At 53.0% G+C, this 22,218-nt stretch overlaps 1 protein-coding gene across 1 annotated transcript in view; it reads left to right on the top strand.

The window, feature by feature from the left end:
• The window catches only part of pxb (putative Hedgehog signaling attenuator pxb), a 193,207-nt gene extending 171,572 nt beyond the window's left edge, over positions 1-21,635 (top strand). Inside the window, exon 5 of the mRNA XM_077638094.1 lies at positions 15,677-21,635. Coding sequence (XP_077494220.1) covers positions 15,677-16,807 — 1,131 coding nt within the window. The 3' untranslated portion in view covers positions 16,808-21,635. The remainder of the gene's footprint in view (positions 1-15,676) is intronic.
• The last annotated feature ends 583 nt before the right edge of the window (positions 21,636-22,218 follow it).

The raw sequence follows: 22,218 nt of genomic DNA, 5'->3' as shown, positions 1-22,218 counted from the left end.
CTTACTTACCAATTTTTGCGTAAGGAGAGTTCACTCTATTCAAGGGTGTTTTATATTTGGACTGTCGCTTGGTTTAGGCAGTTTTCAGGCTTCTGAAAAAAATCCTGAGACATTTAGGAAAGCTAAACTAGAAAAAGCCATTTCGTTCGTATTTTTCCTGCTTTTTTTTTTTTGTTCAAGCTCATTCCGACTCACGTGATCGCTGTCTCACGTAAAATGATTATCGTCCCTGCCACCGCGTCTTTTTTTTTAGAATGGACACTGTCCATATGCGTTCGTGGGGCCTTTCTGCTTGGGCATAATTACATTGATTTCGAATATGAACCCTTCCTAAGCTTAGTAGCAGCGTGAGACAGCCCGAAGTGGCCCTGAAGAGAAATTCTGCCCGAATCCATTTATGTCCGAATCCGCGATTCGAGTGGTGCACCCGACCAAGCTTTCGCGACGTCACTGGCGTTCGATGCCCGCGCGAGCGCACGCGCCGCCGTTCGATTCTGCAGCGAGAGGCCCGTTGATCCCATCCCCATGCGGGAAGCGAGGCAAAACAACCAAACGGCCGCGCAGTATTTTTGAAACAAGAAAACCAGCTCGCGCCGGACGTGCCGCTTCGGCCGGTCGAGTGTTGTGCACGCCCTGGTTGGCTCACACACAGCTACGTTACACGACGCTCCACGCGCCCGAGCTCTCCGTGTTCCCCTTTCCCCAACCTCCCTCCGTATCCCGTTTTCCCCGCAGAGCCTTTTTCCCCTCCGGTCAGCGGCGCACAGGGCCCCTCGCCTCGTTCCATCGGGCTAAGTCTCGGCCGCCGTGCTTTTAATGGAGCGGCGGGTCATTTATCACGGGCTTCGCCCGCCGCCGGCAGCGGAGCCGATTTTCGTAGGCCGCGCGCTGCTGTTACTGCCTCCCTTCTCCTCCATCGGACGCCGAGGGTCTGTCTTTCGCCGAGTCTGTCTGTACGCATCCGCGCCGGCACTCACTCGCAAGGGTGGAGGGAGAGTTGGGTACAGCGGGTGGCTGCGATGGTCCCATGGTCACGTGCTGTTCGACTAGCGCCAAGAGCCGTCCATTTCGACGATGGCTCGGCCTGCCTTGCAACTAATACTTCTAATGGTGTGCTCGATGAGCACGAGAGTTTAGGCAGCAGACTTCACCTTACTTACAACGCTGCTTGCCTGTTGCTGAGGGGGGTTTTACCCTATCAGAACAAACAAGTCGACTACCCCCCCGCCTTTTGGGCCTAGTGTCCAGCCCACACGCCACGCACCACCGTATGATTGGATAACGGACCGTATGACAGAATGCTAACGGGCCGTCCACCCATTGGATCACCCTTAGTTTGACTGCGACAGACGAGCTACTACTTCGCCGTAGCGAACTGCCCGTTGTAGCCTCAGTTTAACCGCACCTGTGCGCGCCAAGCGACCGCTGCATTAACGCTCTAATGTCCGGCATATCATTTGTGATACAATGAGGAAAATATGAAAAAAAAAATTCATGTCTCCCCTGCTAATGAACTTGAAGAAGCGGCCCTTTCTAACATATTTATTTTAGCAAGCTCAAAGTGTCAGGTGCCACATTGCGGGAGGGCTTCTGGATAGATAAGTTCATGCAGGAGATAACCTTGATTGCAGAAGAGCCTAACATTTTTGCGGTCGTCATGCTGCATTCGCGGATTATGGAGCAGTTTTCCTTTTTGATCTTGACACGCTCTTATGTGCCTTGCCTATGTGCACCCTGTTTTGTCGTCCTTAGGCATTCAGAAGTCAAAACTTTTTATTTAAACATTTTCTGCTAAATTATTCATACCGCATGTAGTCACCTTTCACTTCGTCAGCAGTTTCAGCGACATTGTTCCAAAAGGTGCCGTGTGAAACATTGGTAAGTGGAGCATTACACCCTTCAGAAACTCCACCCACCGACCCGTTAACCCTCCTGCACCCAATCTCCCACCACAAGCCTACGCAGCACCGAAACGAAAACTGGCGCAGAAATCAATTCAAAAAGCGCAGTGGAAAGGCGATCATTCTGAAAGCGAAATGCTCAAACGATGCTGCTAAGGAAGTCGCGACACATCGTGTGATCTACCGCCGTTTCATTATTTTGTTAATTGATCTCCGTGCTTTAAACATTTCTGCAATAAAGGGGCCATTAGGCATGAAATCCTGAAAGTTCCTCGGTTTTATCTGATATTTTCAATACCAAGACATTTCAGGGTTAATGTTTAGCACTCCATCGTTCGTGTATATTGTGCCCCATTTTGAATTGATGCTCGAATGTCTTTAACCACGGTGTATTTCGTTATTACGCTGTAATAGGCATCAAGCACAAGCTGTTAATTATGCACAGGTACTTTCAGGAACGCGTCCTAACGTCCGCACATTTTCGCGGTCGCGCAGCCTTACGTCATCGCTTTGGGTAAACGCCGTGGCGGCCGTGGTGTCAAACCTCCCGCTTCGCTGCATCCAACTGGGACCGGTCAAAAAGTGTGTTTCTGACGTCAGCCTGTTTCTGTGTATCGCCACGCCCGGCCAGCAGTGCGGGCACGGAGTTGAAAGGAACCTGCTCAAGGCAGCAATCTTCCTTATCATCTTGGATCGGGGATCGATTCCACCCCCTCTCTCTTTTTTTTTTCTCCTTTCTGTTACTTTCTAGAGTGGCTGCCCCTTTCCCTCGATGGAGTCACCGCTATATTCCTTGATCGCCGGTTTTCGAGTTCTGTGACGTCATCGCAGGTTTGTGCAGGCTTGGGTGGCATCGTCGGTGGGCAGCCCGTGCTATACTCGCCGATTGCTTTTCTTGGCAATGAAGGGAAGGCTACAGGAGTGGAGCGTCCGTAACTGTCCTTACGCCAAGTAGTTCAGCCGCACGCTGCTCTCCCCGCGGCGACTTCATCCCGTCGCCAGAGCATCTGGTGCCATCTCTCGGAGCTTGTTGTAACTTGACGTGCCTAGAAAAATTATTGTAATCAAGAAAACCGTTCTTTCCTTGACTTTCCAAAGTGAAAGTTGTTAGTTGTGTTAGAAATATGCCCTAAATAACGAATATGCCAGTATACTATCTTTTCAGAGAAAACTAATAAATTCAAGCGGGGACTATATTCCGCTGTGTAGGAAGAGACGACGTGCGAGAAAAAAACGTTGTTGCAGAGTGTATATAGTAGTGGTAGCAAGGTGACGTCTGCGGCAGACACAGACACGAGATGCCCCGTCCTCGCCCAGCTATAGCGGCGTTGTCAACACATCGTAGCGGCAGCTGCAAACATCGTTCTGCGTGGTGTGAATTCGGAATTTATTTTGAACTAGAATGGAGCTCGAGAAGAAATGGGAGAGACTAGACGAGACTCGAAATATCGCAGCACCTCTCCTGCCAGGTGCGTCGCGCTGCAGGTAAGCGAGCCAGTGTCGGCGCCTCTCCTCCGCTGCTTCCGCTCGGGGTTCCTTTTCAATTTTCGCGACCCGCGTTCTTGTTACCATCTCATTCCGCGACCCGTGCTGCAAAGCGGAGATGAAAAGAGCAGATACGAAACGCGCCGTAGGAATACAGATATTTAAAAGACAAACGGCGCAGAAGCGTCACTGATCTGCAACTGGGCAGAAAAGCGAGGGAGGCGAACGACGGCGCATAAAGCTGGGAGTCGTCGCGCGCGCTCTGAAAAGACGCCGGGTGACGGCGAGTGCGCGGAGCGCGGATTTTTCAATTTCGGCAGTCTTCCCTCGCCCCCGCGCTTCTTCGTTTTCGCGTTTGCAGTGACGGGTGTACGTACGTGCGGCCCGGACGCGCAGTTCGCACCCGTGCCTTCCCTGTGGCGTCGTCGTCGGTGCCCCTCCTGCACAGAGTCCAACCGAGCGTCACTGCGCCTTTTTTTCCCATCTGTTTCTATTCCCTCTCTCCCAGCGCTCCCCACGAGACAGAAAGGCAAACAGGTAAACACAAAAACACCCCTGAAATCCACTTCACTAAACAACGAGAAATCGAAGGAGAAGGCAAGCAAACAAAATATTGCCTAAGCGTGTTCGTGCTCACACCAAACTAAAAGAAAAAAAACGGAGAAAGCGTACAGCATCTGGGGAAAGGGAATGTGCAAAAATGTTGAGGGCCGCTCACTAAAAGACTACTAGCAAATAGGTAGGCCGCCAGCACAGAGGGAGAGAAATGGAGATGGCATCTCCTTCCCGCGTGGTATGTGCTTTTGTTCGCTGGTGTATGCGCGCTATATACTTACGCTTTGCAAGGCCTTCCCGATGTATTGCACATGCGCGGATAACGCGGCGCTGCATTATTTGTGAACCAATACTGGGCACCCGATGAGCTTCTTGGGCACGCGTCTCGGTAGTGCGCGGCTCCGCTCTCTCTCTCTCTCTGTGTGTGTGTGTGTGTGTGTGTGTGTGTGTGTGCGCGCGCGCGCGCGCGCTCGTATTTCCGCACGTGCGGCCTCGCTCTTTCGTGGCGGCGTCTTTGTCCGCTGTGTACAGTCAGGATCCCCGAGCGGGAATCGTATTGATGCCAGTACGCCCTCCGTTCCTCGTTTATTTCCACTTTTGGGAAAAGCTTGTCCTGCTTCTCACTTTCTTTTTCTGCTTGGCAGGAACAGGGTATCTCCTCTTTTACTTTTTCCCGGCCACGCAGACTTTACTTTCACTAATCGTAAGAGGACCAATGCTCCGCGTTTCGCTTCTTGTACGGTCTGTTTTTTTTTCGGCCTCGCGCTGAAGGGATTATGAGAACGGACTCCGAGGGAAGAAAGGCACCTGGCGCTCTGGGGAGAGCGTTTTGCCGAAGCCTAAAGGCGGAGGGCGCGCCACACGCAGCCGGCTTTGCAGCTGGGGCGAGGAGGTTGCGCAAGCCATCAAAGCCCGTGTTTGCTTGGGGACCGTGGCGAGGAGTTGGCTCCGCGTCCCTGATTCCCTTTTATTGTCGTCATTACAGTCGCCTTCCCCGAGACACGGGGTTGGCGGGAGACAACGAGAAATTGGTTGCCGAAGAAAAAAGGCAAAAACGGACAGGAAAGGAGGAGGGAGAGGACTGCGGCAGTTGTCCCTCGCCGCAGCGGTTTGTTCCTCCGCCTGGCACAACAACGACGTCCCGTTTTTTTCCCGATTATACAGTACGGGCTCGACGATGCCCTTTATTTTCGGGGGTTCCACCGCTTCGCCGTGCAGACGCTGGAGGTTTCCCGAACGGCTGTGGTCATAGAAGACACACGCAACGCAGAACCCGCCGGAGCGCCGCCGGAGGAAAAGGCGACCGCTTTCTGTGCCGCCTTCCCTGGAGAGCAATTTATGATTGCCCGCGCTGCGGGTTTCGCGTTCTCTTCGCTTCCTTTTCTCTTGGACCGCAGTGCTTCGATGGACTACTGCTTTCCTTGTGCAGGGATTGTCCCTGTTCGTCTGCTGCGTCGTCGTCCTGGCGCTGAAAGTAAAAAGAAAAATTGCCGGATCCGGCTTATCTTTTCCCGTTATTCTGACCATTTTGTTCACGTGAAGAACCAGCCGTCCTTAGCTTATGCTATACCTGTTTTGATACCTACTGTTCATACCCCCCCCCCCCCCCCTTAAAATAATGCCCTGAAAGGCGTTATAGCATGAGTGGCCAGACAGGCTTATAAAAATAGCGATAAAAAAGTGATCTGTTTAGCGAAGTCTCGCAAAATAAGGAGGGGGGGGGGGGGGGCTTTTTTAAACTTTTTTCCACTGGCATCATTTCGCGAATTCTCAGCACGATGAATAATAATAATAATAATTGGTTTTGGGGGAAAGGAAATGGCGCAGTATCTGTCTCGTATATCGTTGGACACCTGAACTGCGCCGTAAGGGAAGGGATAAAGGAGGGAGTGAAAGAAGAAAGGAAGAAAGAGGTGCTGTAGTGGAGGGCTCCGGAATAATTTCGACCACCTGGGGATCTTTAACGTGCACTGACATCCCACAGCACACGGGCGCCTTAGCGTTTTTCCTCCATAAAAACGCAGCCGCCGCGGTCGGGTTCGAACCCGGGTACTCCGGATCAGTAGCCGAGCGCCCTAACCACTGAGCCACCGCGGCGGGTCAGCAGGATGGCGCTAACAGCTGCCTGCGTCTTTAGAGGCAGAAATGTGAGGGGGGTATGGAGGGGGGTTATAGAATGTCAGAGTCGGGAGCCACTCTTGCACCCCCGAAGAGCCGCAATTTGATCACTTCTGCGTTATATACGTACCTCTATAAATGAATAAGCAAAATTAAGGAATAAATAAATAACAGTGTAATTTTTTTAATGACGTTCTTGACCCGAGTACAAACACTTTTATATAATTTGTTTTTTGCACGTCATCCTCTGCCAAGTCCGCTGCCTTAGAATGTTGGATTGCCGGTTTTCTGGCAGGCCACTCACCTCCGCCCTTTACTCCTGGTATTCGTGAAGAGGACACTCGGGGAAAGTTCATGCTGCTGATCCGAAATTCGCGCAGCATCTAAATCCTTTCGCGTCTCGCTTGCTCTTTTGCTGCTTCGCTACCCTACCGCTTCATTCTGCCAACGCCGCCGCGTGGGAGCGGCTAAGACCGCACGAGGTCTGCTCAGCGCTGCCCTGGCTCCAACGCCGCCCTCGGCGAGTGCGCCCTAATCAGCCCCCCAACCGCCAGCTGAGCGTAATCCTTTTCCTCGGCGCCTTTGGTCGTCCGCGCTGAGGAAGGCAGCAAAGCCGCTCGCCGCTGCAACTCCTTCCGTGCCCGCCTGCCGAGCTGTTGTGGCACCGCGCGCGTCCTACGATGATGGTGACTCGGCAGCGAAAGAAGATTTCGGGGGCCGGACGGACCAAAAGGTGGTTGTGCTAGTCCCGTAGCTGTACTAATGAGAAGAGGGGGCGCGCATCTCTTCTGCCGAGGCGGTTCTTTGTCTTTGTGCGCACACTGCAGCTCTCCTCGTGTAAGCTGATTAGGGCTGCCGCCGAGCTTCTCCCGATGGTACGCATAGGAAAGGAAGTGGGCCGGATTCCCCAACTCGCCAGTTGCAGCCTTGTTTCCTGACACCCTTTTGCCTTCAGGACGCTAAGCTTCGCCAGGGAAGAACAGTCATTAGGGGGCGCGTGCTCGTCTTGGCCGTGTTCGTTGCCTGCGATACAGCAGAGCGCTAACCTTCAGGGGCGACATGCCAACGGGACGCGGGGCTGCAGCTGCCGCGAAGCCTAGTGCGCGGCCTCCGACGATGGCGAGTAGCCCGTCCACGTTCTTTAGGCCGTGTAGTCAGGTGACACGGAGAGCTCCTCTGTGGGCTGCCCATAGCAATCGTTGGTTGGGTAGAAAACAGTGCGACTAGTATGTTACTGACGGGCTGCTTGGCGACCCATCAGCGCGTTCATTTGCGGCTGCCCCTTGGAACTTCGTTGATTCGCGGAAACCGCCCAAGAGTTACGCCTTCGTTGTGTGGCGCCATGGGGCAGCTTGCTGCGCACAATTCTGGGTCCGCTCGAGTGGCAGGGGGTTTTTGTCCTCTTCTCCTGTTTCCGCTGTGTTTCCTTTGCTCCTCTTGCTGCGGAGGCGGCTTTCGCAAATCCTTCCGCGCAGCCGGTCCCCCGTGTTTAGGTCAAATTGTGCCCTCTGGGCCATTCCGGCCCGTCGCTGGCGTCTAAGCGACAGGCGCCATCTGTTGTCCCTTAAAGCATCCGCTTCTTTTCCATGTTTGTGTCATCTTTGTCATTTTGCCCCAGTCGTCTTTTCTTGTGTTATCACATGCTATTTTTTTTTTGTTTGAGGCAACGAATGATTAAAGAGGTGAGCGACAAAGTTGGGGGAAGAAGGACGCGCTGAGAGAAGCTCTAGTCAGGCCTCGAGGGAGCTGCGGCCAGGTTCCCGATCTCGAATAAGCCAATTTGGAGTTCACGGCCCAGCGAAGAGTTGAGCGCGGAGTAGTTTCCGCCCTGGCGCACTGCTTCTGGGAGCGTTGCTCGATGATGACGCTGGCTTCTTGCGGCGAAAAAAAGCCTGGAGTGCACATGGGGTTGTGCTGTGGTCCAGAATGTTAAAAGTGACGAGGGCGAATTGCAGGAAACGGAAATTGAGAAATGAAAAAGAACTCCGCGCCTCGTCTAACACTTATATAGGCGCATTGCTAACCCTTTTCGCTCTCTTTCAGTTAAGGGTTTTCTTTTCAGCAGAGCTGGTTCTTTTTTTTTTTTACTTGCACTATTAGTCCGACCATTCTTCCAGAACGAAGTAGGTGAAGAGGGCATAGCTTGCCGTTTCTTAATGTTGGACTGAAGGTAAAAAGAAATATGTGGACTGGGGAGCAAGAGTGCAATGAGTGATTGGGGAGGAGGGGACTGCGGTAGGGAACAGTTCGCGATTGTAAGTGGCTGTTGGATTTGGATGGCAGGCGACGCGCGCGCGCTCCTGCCTGTGCCATCGTCTTCGCCTCTATTCCCCGTTCTATCTATAAGTCTATCTCTCTCACTCACACACACACACACACACACACACACACACACACACACACACACACACACACACACACACACACACACACACACACACACACACACACACACACACACACACACACACACACACACACACGCACACACGCACACATACACACGCACGCACGCACGCACACACACACGCACACATACACACGCACGCACGCACACACACACACACACACACGCACACACACACGCACGCACGCGCACGCACGCACGCACACACACACACACACGCACACGCACGCACACACACGCACACACACACACGCACACACACACACACACGCACACACACACGCACACACGCACACACACACACACACCTCATCTGACTGCACTGTGGCAAGAATAATATAAGGTTAACTCGCGGGTTCCGAAAAAGGAGAGGAGAGAGCGAGGCGACTGTTACCGACCTTGGCGGGAACCGAAAGCCGCCGCAGCAGCGCAAATGGAAATTGTGCCTTCGGGCGAGTTGTGAGTGGATGGGCGAATCAACTGTTCCTATTTCTCGTTATCCCCATTTCTTTGTCGGTCTATTTTTTGTTTTGCATATTTTGCATATTATCGGCGCTGCGCTCCCTCCCTGCTTTGCCTTCGCTGCAGCCGCCGATCAAATAAGCCCCGCTCGGAACCGTTGTTAAAGCCTTATCTCCTGCGGAGACTCGCTCAGCGCAAAATAAGGGATGCGGGAGAGGAACGGGAAAGTTTTGTTCTCTTTTCACTTAGAGCGGGCAAAGAAGTTGTTCATCTTGCCTCAATCTTGTAGCGTCCAGTTGGAGCGACTTTATTCAAGGAGTGCGCGGAAGCGTGCACAAAACGCGCACACTGTGCACACTGACGGGCAAGCGAATAGCTAGCGAAATAACTTTGCCTCCGCTCTCTTTCTCTTCTTTGTTTTGTTCCGCGTGAAGTGCTGGTGTCCGAAGTGTGGTGCGAAAAAGAGGACTAACAAAAAGTGTTTGAGGTAAGCTGACGTGATGCCTGCATTTCAAGTAGCGATCATGTCACTACACGTCTCACTTTTTGTTTCGCTTTTTGTTCAGCAGTAGTGCTGTTTGCTGTATGGTGTATAAGGCAACTTCGACGACCACTGTGGCTGATGCAGTTGCCGCTGTGGTGTGGTGTAGCCGGTATATAGTTATCGCTGCATTGGCACTACTGTTAGCGTTTGCGGGATTGATTGCTGGTGTCACTGGCGCCACGTCACCAAAGTCGTTATGACCGTAAGTGCACGGTGGTGCGTATTCCTCGCCCGCGCTTGCATGTCGCGTTCCCGTTATGGTTTCCTCAACGCATCTCCCGAGGAACAAGAGCGGGCGGTGCGGAAGCGCCCCTTTGTCCTCCCCCGTTTCCCGAACCGGGCCCCCCGAATGCAGCGTGGGAAGAGCGCTCGCTGCTCCGAGTCGCCAAGAGGGGAACCGAGCGTCGTTCGGCGCCGGCGTTTGTCGTCGTCCCCGACTTGACGGCTCGGAGGGCGACTCTGATGACGTGGCAGCTTCGGCGCTTTCGCCTAACAGCGACCTGGAGAGCGCCGGCTGTTTGTTTTCCCGGTGCTGTCCGGCCGCGCGGAAGTTTGCAGACCCGGGGCGCGTGAAGCGCGCGCGCCCTCCGTTTTTTTCCCTCGTTTCCTTTTTCCTCCCCTCTTGGGAATCTGGTTTCTCTCGACGCCCGCCTGACGTCCCTTTCTCTTCTCTTGCCTTCTCGCTCTTCCCTTTGGCCTTTTTGCGCCGTGCTGCATCGGCGCAACGTTTGCTGGGCGCAGCGAACCGTGACCTCGAAATGGTTGTGCCCCCCAATTCTCCTCCAGCGGAGGAAAGGGTGTGGAACGAAACAAAAGGCAGCAGAGCCGACACAGAAAGCTGCGTTGATTACTGCATCACTTTTGCGGCGAGCACTAGAGCAGTGAGCGCTGTGTCATGTATGGAGGGAAGTAATGCCTCAGCCGGTTAAAGGGACTGTGAAAGGGGGGTCTCGACAAAGATGCGATGTGCTATAGGATGCTAAAGGACGCCGCTTCACAAGTATCCCCCAGGGAGAATTTTTTACATGCGTTTTGTGGAAGCTGAGTTATCTGTAGTCAGAATTTGAATTTCCGCCTCTTCGCGCCTTTCGCTCTCCTCTCGTCACTTTTTGCACGCTGTCGGCGCTCTTGCGCCGGCCCCACGCACTCGCCCCTTCCGCCGGCTGCCGACGCGAGCGAACCAACGCTAGCAGTCCGCTGCTGACGTAACGAGCGCGGATGCTGACGTAACGAGCGCGAATTAGGGCGAAAGCCGAGCGCCGCAGGTCGCTGCTAGGCGCGGAAGCGGGAGTTTTAAAAATTGTATTCTAAATTTTCGGCTCGCTTTTCTGGTCCTGTACGCGGCATGAACGCTCGTTGGCCTGTACTCTACATAATGCGAGCATTTTATAGACAACCTCAAACACCTTTTTCAGGGACCCTTTAAGCTGTATCAATCAGAAAGGCGCCAGTGTGCGAACGTCGGACCGGAGAGCAAGCGTTCCTTGTATTCTCTCGCTCCCTCTCTCTCGCACACACACACACACACACACACACACACACACACACACACACACACACACACACACACACACACACACACACACACACACACACACACACACACACACACACACACACACACACACACACACACACACACACGCAGGCACAATCCCACGCTCGCGCGCACACTGCAAATGTTTTAAGTAAAGTCCTTTATGCCAGCAGTGTTTAACGCGAGGCAGCGAAATTGCGAAGCCAATGTGCTCCTTCATAAGCTTGCATAGTCAGCTGCATAAAAGTCTTCTGTCGTGATAAGGAGGTTATTGAGCTATTGTAATCCAGTGATGGCCTTCTCCGTGATGCATCTTTGGTGTTGGTGCTTCTTATGCTGGTTAGTAACTTTTTATTATGGAAGTGGTTGAAATCGCGCAGAGTCGTGCATGACGTCACTGAAGACCTGTTGGGGGCCTAGCTATTTGGTTTTTGTTGCCACGGAATTTTTTTTTCCCTATCATTCGCGCTGCCCTTCATTTACGACTCGCCCCAGGGGTGGAATTAGGCGAAGTTTGGGGTTCTATTCTTCTCAACAAAAACCATAAAAAAAGCTCTCTTTATGATGACGACACTTGGTAATGCGAATTTTCAGCGCAACTGTTGAAGTATTTCGATATTGAGGTTTATTGAGGTGAGGAATTTCGCTGAAATATACATATATGCACAATTATAGACCATAACTTTATTTTCCACACATACGCTACCACACCGTCTCTCTTCAGGGGGTGCGTTTCGCAGCCACCGCCGCATATGGTGCGTGCCATACTCCCCAGTTCTTGCCAAGCCGCCCTCTAAACCACCCTCCTTTTCCAGTAACCACCATAATCTCCCTAATTGGTAACTCGTTGTAATCGCCCTCCTGCGCTCGCTCTGGCGGTTACGCCTACAACACCGGCGCTTAACCCAAGGAATGGGCATGTTACAGCTGTGCTGTTCAACGCAGTTTCTCTCTATCTTTATTAAGGAACAAAATTCAAGAAATGCGCTGCACAATAGGTATACGATGTACAACTGCTGCACTCTAGCAGCGATGCGAGTAGTGGTATTAGTTGCAGTGTTTAATGGGGCTACAGCTTAGGGTGGTGCGCCGCTGCGGACACTTCCCTTGTGTGGCGCCAGAAATGCAGGAGTAATAGTTTCCTGCGGAGTCGATGAAATTCCTCGCCCGCCGAGCTCTTGGATGAGCGCTCGGCCGAACACTGTCCGCAATCCCGTCCACCGCATGCGAGCGTGGTGGCATGCTGCTGAGGGAGGGGGCATTAGAGGGCGCATCGATCCGAGTTCATTGTCTCCGGCGGCTTCCGTCGAGCGGATCGACGGCCATTATTCAGTGTTGCCGCGCGCGGAGGCGGCGATGGACACTTCCTCTTCTTCGTTGGCCGGCGGGGCTAGGATTGGCTGACAGATTGCGCCGGACTGGGGGGAGGAAGGGGGGGGGGGGGGGGTTTGCACCCTTTTACCCTCTTCGCCTTGGACGGCACGGCCTTCGGGGAATGGAAGATGGCCTTCTGACCTGATTTGGCTTACTCTCTTTCTCCCCTTTTTTCCCCGACATCGGGGATTCGCTGATCGCGGCATTGCACCGCCGAACGCCATTTCAGAGGCCGCCTGGGGGCCGCGTACTCAAGTGCCTACGGAATGCGAGACACTTGCGCTGTCGTTTGGGTGCCTGGTGCAGTGTCCCAATTTCAGTCCACGTGACCCCCCCCCCCCCCACACACACACACACACGCACACTGCAAATTTTCTCCCTGTCCAACGAAGTGAAATCAGTCGGCGTACCGTAATACACGAAGGTGACTGCGAGAGTTCAGAATTGCTACTTCAGAGGTGTGACGTTGTTCGGATATGTACAGGAATGTATTTTCTCGCTTAGTCTGGCGAAAAATATACGAAGTTGAAAGATCGCGCTGTCGCATTTCTTCGGAATTAGGCGTGAAACGCGACTGGGCTCGTGAAGCCTGAGGGGTTGTGTGGACAAAAACGTGTTTACCAGAATAAAATACCTATCGAGGGCGCTAACTAGGGCTGAATGGGGCTTGTAAAGTGCGTAATCTTGGTGTCCCGAGCGGCCAGTCGCATCAGCATTGTGCACCTGGTGCTCGGTATAGCAAAATGGTCCGGTCGCTACCTCTCAGGTAGACTTGGTGCCAGACGGGCTGTCACACAATCCATGAGGCCTTCCGATTTTTCCGTTTTCTTAATATAATTGATAGCTCCTTCTTTAAGCCTGATCGGCACAATTGAAAAGCTGATAATCCGCTGTTTTCTTTTTGCTTGGCTTCATATTATCATAGCGTGTTTTAACTGTTGGTATGACATTGAGGCCTATGCATAACGTTGGCGCCGCTTTTGCCGCAGCCTTTCATTCGGAAGTTGTCGCCGACCGAACCTTCGCGTAGCAAGCTGACAATCTCTCCCTTGAAGCAATTCTGTGTCGACGTTTGCGCGACTTCACCAATTTTAGTACGAAGTCGCTCGTTAACTGGGCCCAACTACAGCCAAGAAAATTGTGCGAAGCTTGACCGTGAGGGCGATCCGCGCGACCGGAGCTGGTTACTAGCCGTGCCGGTAAATGGCGCCACGGGACCTGCGTCTCCAGCGCGCCAATTACGTAATGACGGCAGCTCACGCGGCGTGGTCGCCTGGCTGAGCACCTGCCACAAGGACTGCGAGTGCGCCTTTGCCCACCACGACACTCCGGGGGCGCTCTTGGTGACGCATGCGCCGCTCCGTTGGCGGCGCTGGTGCAAGGACTCTTGCTCAGATCGTTTCGATACCAGGCTTAGCGCATGCTTTCGCACGTCTGCTAGGTTTACGTGCGTCAGAACCCTACCACTTTTTATTTGCGGGGTGTTTTCTTAATTACAGGCCGGGTGCTACGAGTTACCATAATCTATGAACAGCTGAGGGCAGAGAGATGACTCGGTTTGAGAAGTGAAGACAGGTTTGACAAACAATGAAAACCCCTTACGGGGGGGAGCCATCGTATTTGCCAAAGCCGAAGAACGCCAGCCCATTTCTTTCATCTTCTAGTTTTCTTTTTTAGCTCTGCTCTCCGACGATGTAGCGCCCAAATAATAAATCCGTTTTCCTTTTAATGTTTCCAGTTGCTCGCTCAGCGTCCTCCATAGTTTGGCGACCTTCGTTCCTCCTGGCGTTCCGTTCCCGGCCAGTGTCGGCCCACTCCTCCCGCTTCACTTATCAGCGATTGGCTGGCGTCCGTTTTCCTCCGAGGCAGGTCGGGAAGCGCCGAGTGGCCTCTCGTCCGCCGCCTTCGCTGTCTCCTCCCAATAAAATGCAACTGCGCGTCCACACGATAAACTGGCTCCCTCGGCCGGCTCGCCCCGCGGGCCTTCAAAGTTTTCGCCGCGGCGCCTTTCTTTCTGCCCCGCATTTTTCTCACGCTTTTTTTTTATTTCTGGACGCTTCTCTTTCCTTGCTTTTCTCTTTCTGCTCCCCGTTAACAAGCTTCTACGCTCCAGTATGACCCCCGGGGCTTCGAGCAGCGAAAAACCTATTACGACCTCGCAATGGCATTTCCCTCTTTCAAGCTGGATCGGTGTTACTGCTTTTATTTTTGTTACTCTAGCTGTTGGTAGCAATTTTGATCTACCGCCTCCTTTCAGTGTGATGTATTTTTGTCGTTTATTTTTAAATCCTCTGGAGTCTACATTCGTGTCACTCCCTATTTCCCCAGTAAAGCGTTTCTTTAAACCTCCGGGCACTTGCCCAGAGGTTATCCTTTGCCACTGCTGAAGCCTGGCATGGGACCCATCACGTGGAGTTTGTGATCGCGCTGCGCAGTAGTGTAGCCTCACCCGGGATCAGCCCGCCAATGGACGGACTTCGATTGCTAGAGCATCGCTAAAATGCAGTGCGTGATTACTTACTCGCTCACTCGGGACCACAGGCCTTTAAGCGACGAAGCCGTGCGCCTCGCTGCGCAGCCTTCAGTGACTCTGCGCATCCGAGGGGCCTGAGTCTTGGTCGGAGGTCCCCGTTCTCAAAAGTGGCGCCCTCCACCTACCATACACCATGTTGTGAATTTAGCAGCCGAATTTGAACGGCGTTCTGATTGCGTTGCCGAAGGTTGATTTCGCGTTTTTACTTGCATAATGGCAGTGTTGTGGGAATTTCGCGTACTGAAATTTCCACAATACTTGGGCATTATGCGGAGCACGTTGTTCGGCCGACTGTATTTACCGCAGGCTGCGGGCCAGTGGATGTCACGCTATGGAAGTATGTCCGGCATTTGTCACGAATTAGGCGTTAAGGGCATTTTTGGGGTCATGTCACTGATCCGGTTGGCGCCCTGTCCGAGCGTGAGCATGCGCACGAATAGCTGCGAAGACCGGATGTAAGTTGACTGCCTACTTTGCAGGAAATCCACGATTGTTTAATTACGGAAGGTCGGTGGCTACGAGAAGAAAACACTAATGAACGACTGCCTTCCTCTGTTCATAACCAGCCTAGCAGATCTTGTTTCTCAAAGCGCCGAAAGAGTGACTGCCCCTGCGCATGCGTAAAATAGCGCCGTCGTATACGGTAAGCACGCCAACAGTAGTAATTACGACCGTACGGTTTCAAGCAGTGGCAACGGTGGCAATGACAGCGTTACCATATTTGCAGTGCTGAAACTGTCGTTTTCTTTTCCATTCGCAGTTGCTGGACGTAAAGTACGGCAGCTACGGCGCCCCGCACCTCGCCCCGCTGACGCAGACCAACTACACCTTCCGGCCGGCCAGCCTGCGGCCCCAGGACTCGCAGCAGAGCCGCACGCCGCAGGGCGGGAGCGCCACCATGCACCACGCGAGCGGGGCGGCGAGCAGCGGCCGTCGGTCGGCGCCGGGCACGTCTCAGCGGCCGCACCACCACCACCACAAGGCTTCTGCCAGCAGCAGCCGCACGGCGCCGTCGCGCCGCTCGCACCGCGGCGGCAACAGCGAGCAGTTCAACCCCATCTACGAGGAGGTGTCGGGTCGGCCCAAGCCCAGGAGAGGAGGCTACCGACACCACGACAGCGAGGACAGCGAAGAGGACGAAGCGAGGAGCCTGGGCAGCGAGGACGAGTTCGCCGAGGACGAGCTCAGCCTGGGCGAGTACCCGCGGCCGCCCGAGTCGGGCAGCAGCAGCCTGCAGGGCTCCACCGGAGGCGACCTGTGCCCGCCGGACGCCGAGCCCAGGCCCAGCCGGAGGACCAAGAAGGGCGCCAAGCACAGCCACTCGCTCGAGCGCAACCGGAACAACGCCAGCGGGCTGCAGGCCAAGCACAACTACTACCTGAGCAAGTCGGCGCTCGCGTTCGACCAGAGGAACCTGGCCTCCGACCCGACGGCGGGGGCGTACAGTTCGGTGGACCTGATGCACCAGGACAGCTCGCCGCCCCCGCCGGAGCCGGCCCCTGGCGGCATCTCCGGGAACCCCGTGTTCAGCTCGGGCTTCGGCATGCCGTCGTCGCAGGCCGCGTTCATGATGGGCCCCGACTGCCAGTACCCGCCGTCGGCTGCCAGCGTGGCGCCCTTCTCCACGTTCCTCCTGCAGCCGTGCGGCGGCGCCGTCCAGGAGGGCGACGCGGAGAACATCTACGCGTCCATCGACGACGACGACGTGTCGGCGACGGGGCCCTACACCATCGGCGGCGGCGGCGTCAGGGCAGCACCCGTCGCCAAGCCAGGTGCAACGGCTCGGACAGTGGCGGCGGCGGCCGGCAAGGAGGCGGCCATGGTGCCGTCGTACGGTGACATTCGGCCCGTGTTTCCCACCGACCAGAGTGGCCGAACCCTGTGCACGTGATCTGCGCGCAAGTGCCGTGTGCTGTGACGCCTTCTCGTCGCCCGTGCAAGTGTAGATGTGTAGGCGAACACAAGGAACCTCCTTTCCCCGAGAGTGGCTCTTTCTTAGCGTTGAAAGGGACGACCATTGTTGCGTGTTCCTTTGCGTTTTTGCTGAAAACAGCAAAGGGGAGGTTTTTACTGCGGGGAGGACGAGCAAGTGTCACCTTTTTTTCCCCCCCTTAATAGCGTGCAGTAGCGGGAAACGCCGTTCTGTCCCCTCTGTTGTCGATCGAGGCACGATCGTCCCGATCAAGTCCACAGCCCTCGAAGCATCGAAAGCGGTACCCTAGTCGTCGAACTGTTTCTCGGAACGTCTTTCGATCTACTTCTGTGTCCATCTGCCTTCGCATCTCAACACCGCGGTCGCGGGTATTCTTCTAGCCTGTGGGTGTCGCTGCCCTCGCTGCGCGCCCACTTTTAGCCGGCGGAAGATGTGCATGCCTTGTACACCGAGAGAAAGAGCGGCTAACTCTTCGCAATAATCGCCCTGTGCGCGATGGACAGGCCGTACGCAATACGCCTGCCGCGCAGCCAGTGCTATGTTTCGTCTTCGGTTCTCCGTTGAAACTCGTTCTCGGGAGGCGGCCTCGCCGTTGTAAGGAGCGGCAGCTCCTCCCCACCTGTCATCGGCCTGTTTCTCCCCCAACCTGCGACCTTCTGGAAGTTTCCAATCCTCGCGGAGGCGCGCGACCTTTAGCCGCGCAGTCTTAGAACGAGCTGTAGGTGCAACTTTTGTCGCTCATTCGCGACAAAGTGTCGCTCCTCGGCGTATACTAGTGGTAGTAACGTATTCAGATAATTTAATATCTTACAGAACTATGCAGCGAATGAGTGTGCTTGTATACGGTTGTGTTGCACCACAGGGAATATTCACAATGGGGCCCACCGCGGTCGAGAGGTGTCTGTCGCAATGCTGCTTTCATTCGAAACAACGTCCACTGAACGGGTGCGCTCTGTCGACCATTGGTCGGAGCACATCAACGCAACTACCTTATCGTTTCTCGGGCGGTTTTGCGAACGAGCGCTGGCACTTCAGCAGTCTCAGTTGTCAATCCAGGCTGAGCGTATTATTATCTGTGAATTTTCACTTCATCCAAAACCTCGCATCCAGCCCTGGGCCAACCATCGCTGTTAACTCTTTCTGGAGATCTTCGCTTATTTACGGTAGTTCACCCGGACCTGCCTACGCTGGAAGTCAAAAGCTCAAACAAAACCTTACAAACATCGTGTGTGTGAAATATTTTTATTGGCTGGATATGCGTTCCGCGGGCTGTTATGGATGCCTCCCGTGAGCTTGCCAGTTCCTTCTATCAACGATCCGGCCTGGCTAATGAACGGGGCCTCGAACAGGACTTCGTGATAGTTTCCCGCAAACACTCCCCCGAGCGGCGCTGCTACCGCCGCAGTCGTTCCAGCTGGGCCGGTAGAGGGAGCCACAAGCATCCACTTCCAAATTAATCAGCGTTGGTGTGCCCCTCGGCACTCCGCAGCAAGCGCCGCCGCGTTAATGTTTCTATCCCAGTACACATCGGGGCGGGGAATGACCTACCGCCTGTTTAGTATGCAAGATGCGCGTTAACGACCTCAAGGAACCGGGGGAGGACGCGATCGAAATGGGTTAAGCGCAGTTTGTCTCAGGCGCCGATCCGGCACTGTCTTCTGGATGCTGTAACGAGGTCCGGGCGCGCGCCCGTGATGCTTAATTGCTTCCCGCCGCATTTCTTTCCCCCGTTTCTCTGGCGAAGTACCTTAGAGAGAGAGCCAACCCTTGTGATACCGTCGGCAAACCGTTGCCTGTTCGAGACAGTGGCTTTCTGGGCGCATATCTTGCGTGTATTCCGCCAAGTCACGTTAGGTCGAGTTAACCGTAACCATCTGCTGATGTCCCAAAAATCGAGGACAATGACTGCTGTTTATTTGTTCCAAAAACGCCAGAATACAGTCTTAAAGAGACAAAAGAGGGGAAAAATATCAGAAAACGAAAGGCGGTAATGCGAACCCAATGGTTCCCCTTTTACCCGGGGTGGTTGGTTCCAAATCAGAATTGCTTGTGGGCAGGCAAAGCTTCGATATCGAGATTTCATATCTCCGCCAACGTCACGGCATGCCTTGTCCGTCACGCGAAATACACAACGACATCCTGCTTTTCGACTTGTGTACAGAATGTGTCGACTCGGAATGTCTCGTACCCGAGTTCAGGCTGTGAGCTGTGGCAATAGGCAAAACACGGAAAGCCACTGCGGTTTTAAGGAGAAAACTTTGCAATCCTGTAGTGCTCAAGAGTGAGTGGATGTGAGTGATCACCAGACTGTTGGGTTGGTCAGGACGAGCCGAGTTGGGTCGTGTGTGTGTTGCAGAGCGTGAGTGGGGCATATATTTAAATTCCAGGATGCACGTGTCCCCGCTTAGTTTGCTTTCGCGTCATCGTCTTGCGTTTCTTTAGATTATCTAAACCGCTCGCGTCTTGTGGTTTCGCGGTCGCAAAAGCAATGAATTTGATAACACTGCGTACCCAAAATCGCAGTTGGGTTCTAGCGGCCCGCCGCCTTTTGCTTCAGCATAACGGTGGAGATGGGTTGCGGTATATTTATGGGGGATACCAAGCGCCGCTCAGGATGAACTGTTTAAGGTAACGGGGTTGTGTGATCTCAGTGCGTGCCATCACCGGTCTGTTCGCTGCAGTCAGCGCGAGGACAGCCTCGCGAACAGTCTGCAAACATCGGGATACCGACGTGTATGACAAGCGCCAAGCAGAGCCTTCCGCAGTGGGCGCATTCTTTTGTTCAATTTTTTTTTAAATATCTTGAGCATGATCTCAAATTCTTAAGAACAAGAAAAAGAAATCACTGTTCTGTGTTTGCCCATGCGACATGATTAGAATGCGCTTTCTTCAAAGCAGATGCTCATATGTGGAGAGTGATTAGGCTTTTATTCGGAACACAAGCGTTGTGCACTTAAGCTTGTGCCTTTGTACCTTAATTGCTCCTGTCGTGGTATTTTTCCGGAATTGTCATTCATATTCTGTTAGGTGAGGTTGCTTCATTAGGAGCCGCATGTCAAGTTCTTTTGAAGAGTATTGTAACTTGTAAAGCGTGATTTGTCAAGAAGGCCCCACTGGTTTGATCGTTGTCAGCGACCAGCACGTCGCTATTCGCTCAATCCTAAAGCAGATAATTTATTGTGAAGCAATACTTAACCCTTTGCGGTTTTAATGTTGAAGTTCGCACTCACTTTTTTTTTATTTTGAGAGACTCCAGCAGACTCTTCTCGCGCTTAGCTATACCTTCCTTAATATAAGATTTAACATTTTTTTGCATTTTTCGGACCTACATATTTCTGTGGAAAAAGATCAAAACATTGCGCCCAGAAAGGTGCCTCATTCTTTTAAAGGTGAAACAAAAGAATCGCACAGACACTTGCGTTTGGCACGCATATCGGGAAATCTCTGCCCGCGTGAAAACGTCACAGCAACAGCGGCACGGAGGCTCTAGTCATAAGTTTTATTTCCTTTCCTGATCGCTCTGCTCTCGTTGTCTGCTAACGTCGTGGCTTTGCGTCGCGCCTCGCGACACAGCTTGCGTTGCAACAAACTATCAGATGCTGCTGCGCTTCGCGGCTGCAGGAAGGGAACGATTCGTGCCGCGATGTCTGTGTCGTGCAAACCGAGGCCTGTATTCTTTCCTCGAGAAAATTTATATTCAGCCGTTCTTTTTGTTCGAAGGGAACATGGTCAGAGAATTTGAAATGAGCTATTTCTACTTCTGAGTGTTTCGTTCACCGGAACCACACAAGTCACGTGTTATTTGCGAAAGGGGGTGCATCGCTGTCGGACTAGGCAGTGTTTGCTGATGCCACTGCTTTTAGTTGCTGTGGGTTATGGTGAACGCCTGGAATATAATCGTCTCGCCCCATATCCCTAGGTATTTTTGCAGGTGCAAGGTGGAGTCCCGTGACTCGCCCGCTTCTGGCTTCGCTGCTGTCCATGAAAGCGCATAAATCTACTATTAAAATTCTTCGGAGACTGTGAAGTTACGAAATACCACGTTTCTTTTGCCCTGAGGATCATCAGACTTGAGGTTATGTTCAGTGCTCAGCTCTGAAAGTTCAAACAACGCCATCATGACGCGAGTCACTTGAGTAAGGCATCGCTACAGCAAACTGGAGGCTGCGCGGCAGAGCAGCGCAAAACGCTAGAACCTGCTGCCTTTTGTGTCCCGTGCGGTTTGCCGCTGCTTTACGCAAATCAATAGCGCGTTAACATGTGGGTAAAGCAATTTCCGAAGATGTTTCTGAACACGTTGCCGAACAGTTTTCATACATGTTTCCGAACAGTCTATGAACATGAGCTTCACAATATGTGGGTAAAGCAGGCGAACCCTTCCATTCTTGTTTCCTCGGCGACTCTTGGTAGTTAATGCCGTGCCTATTACCGTTTCGCTTTATCATATTTCCTCCCGTTCTAAACATGAAATTGCATTTTTCCTTCGTGGCTCTTCTGTGTTCTCTCTCTCCCTTAGATTCATCTCCAAGTGCCCCGCGCAATGTGCCATTTGTGTTTCTTAGACTCGGTCGTTTGCCGCGCATTTCTTTGTGTATATTCTTTTATTATGTGTGACACGTGGTCGGGACGAATCCGACTGCTTCACTCTGCTTTTGAGGGAGAGAGTGTGGGTCTCTCCTGTGGGGGGCGATGTTTGGTGTGCGCGTGTTGAGTGACTGACCTGTGCGCGTGGTGCGTGAATCACATTCAGAGACGAGTGAGTGGGTGGTGAAGAAGGCCACGAAGACGAAGAAATGAAAAAAAAGACAAGAAAAAATGTCACGCTCCGTGTTGTTCCTCGTTTTGGTACCTCAACTTAACTCTTGTTTCGAGCTACTTCAAATTTCCCTTCGTTCTTTTGTACATAAGCGTGACAGAGATGGATTACGAGACAAGAATATTAAAAAAGAACGTCATCTCAACGCCTGCTGTCGTGCTTCCTTTCACACTTGGCTGTGCTTCAGTGCGTTTATTCTGTTGCAGCCCTTCCCTGGGCTTCTACATAAATGAAATTGTGAATATGGCTTGCGGCGAACCTTCTGACGTATCCGGCTGCTGTGCTGAAAGTCGCGTGTTCGATCCCGGCCGTGGCGGCTGCATTTACATATAGACCAGATAGAAATAAAAGGTCGCGTACTGAGGTTTCGGAGCGCTTCCAAGGACCCCCAGGTTGCTTAAGTTAATCCGTTGTGCTCCGCTGCGGAGCATTTCAGAGAGCACAATGTGGCCTTGGAAAGTACTACAAACTCAGTCAAGAAGCAAGAACAAAGGCTCAAAAGAAAACATTTGACAGAAGTCTGTCCGGTTCGGAAAATTAATTTAGTAGAAAG

The sequence above is a fragment of the Amblyomma americanum genome, chromosome 9 (assembly GCF_052857255.1).
Source record: "Amblyomma americanum isolate KBUSLIRL-KWMA chromosome 9, ASM5285725v1, whole genome shotgun sequence".
Classification (NCBI taxonomy): Eukaryota; Metazoa; Arthropoda; class Arachnida; order Ixodida; family Ixodidae; genus Amblyomma; species Amblyomma americanum.
The sequence above is the reverse complement of the archived record's forward strand: the minus strand, read 5'-3'. Positions and strand labels throughout refer to the sequence as shown.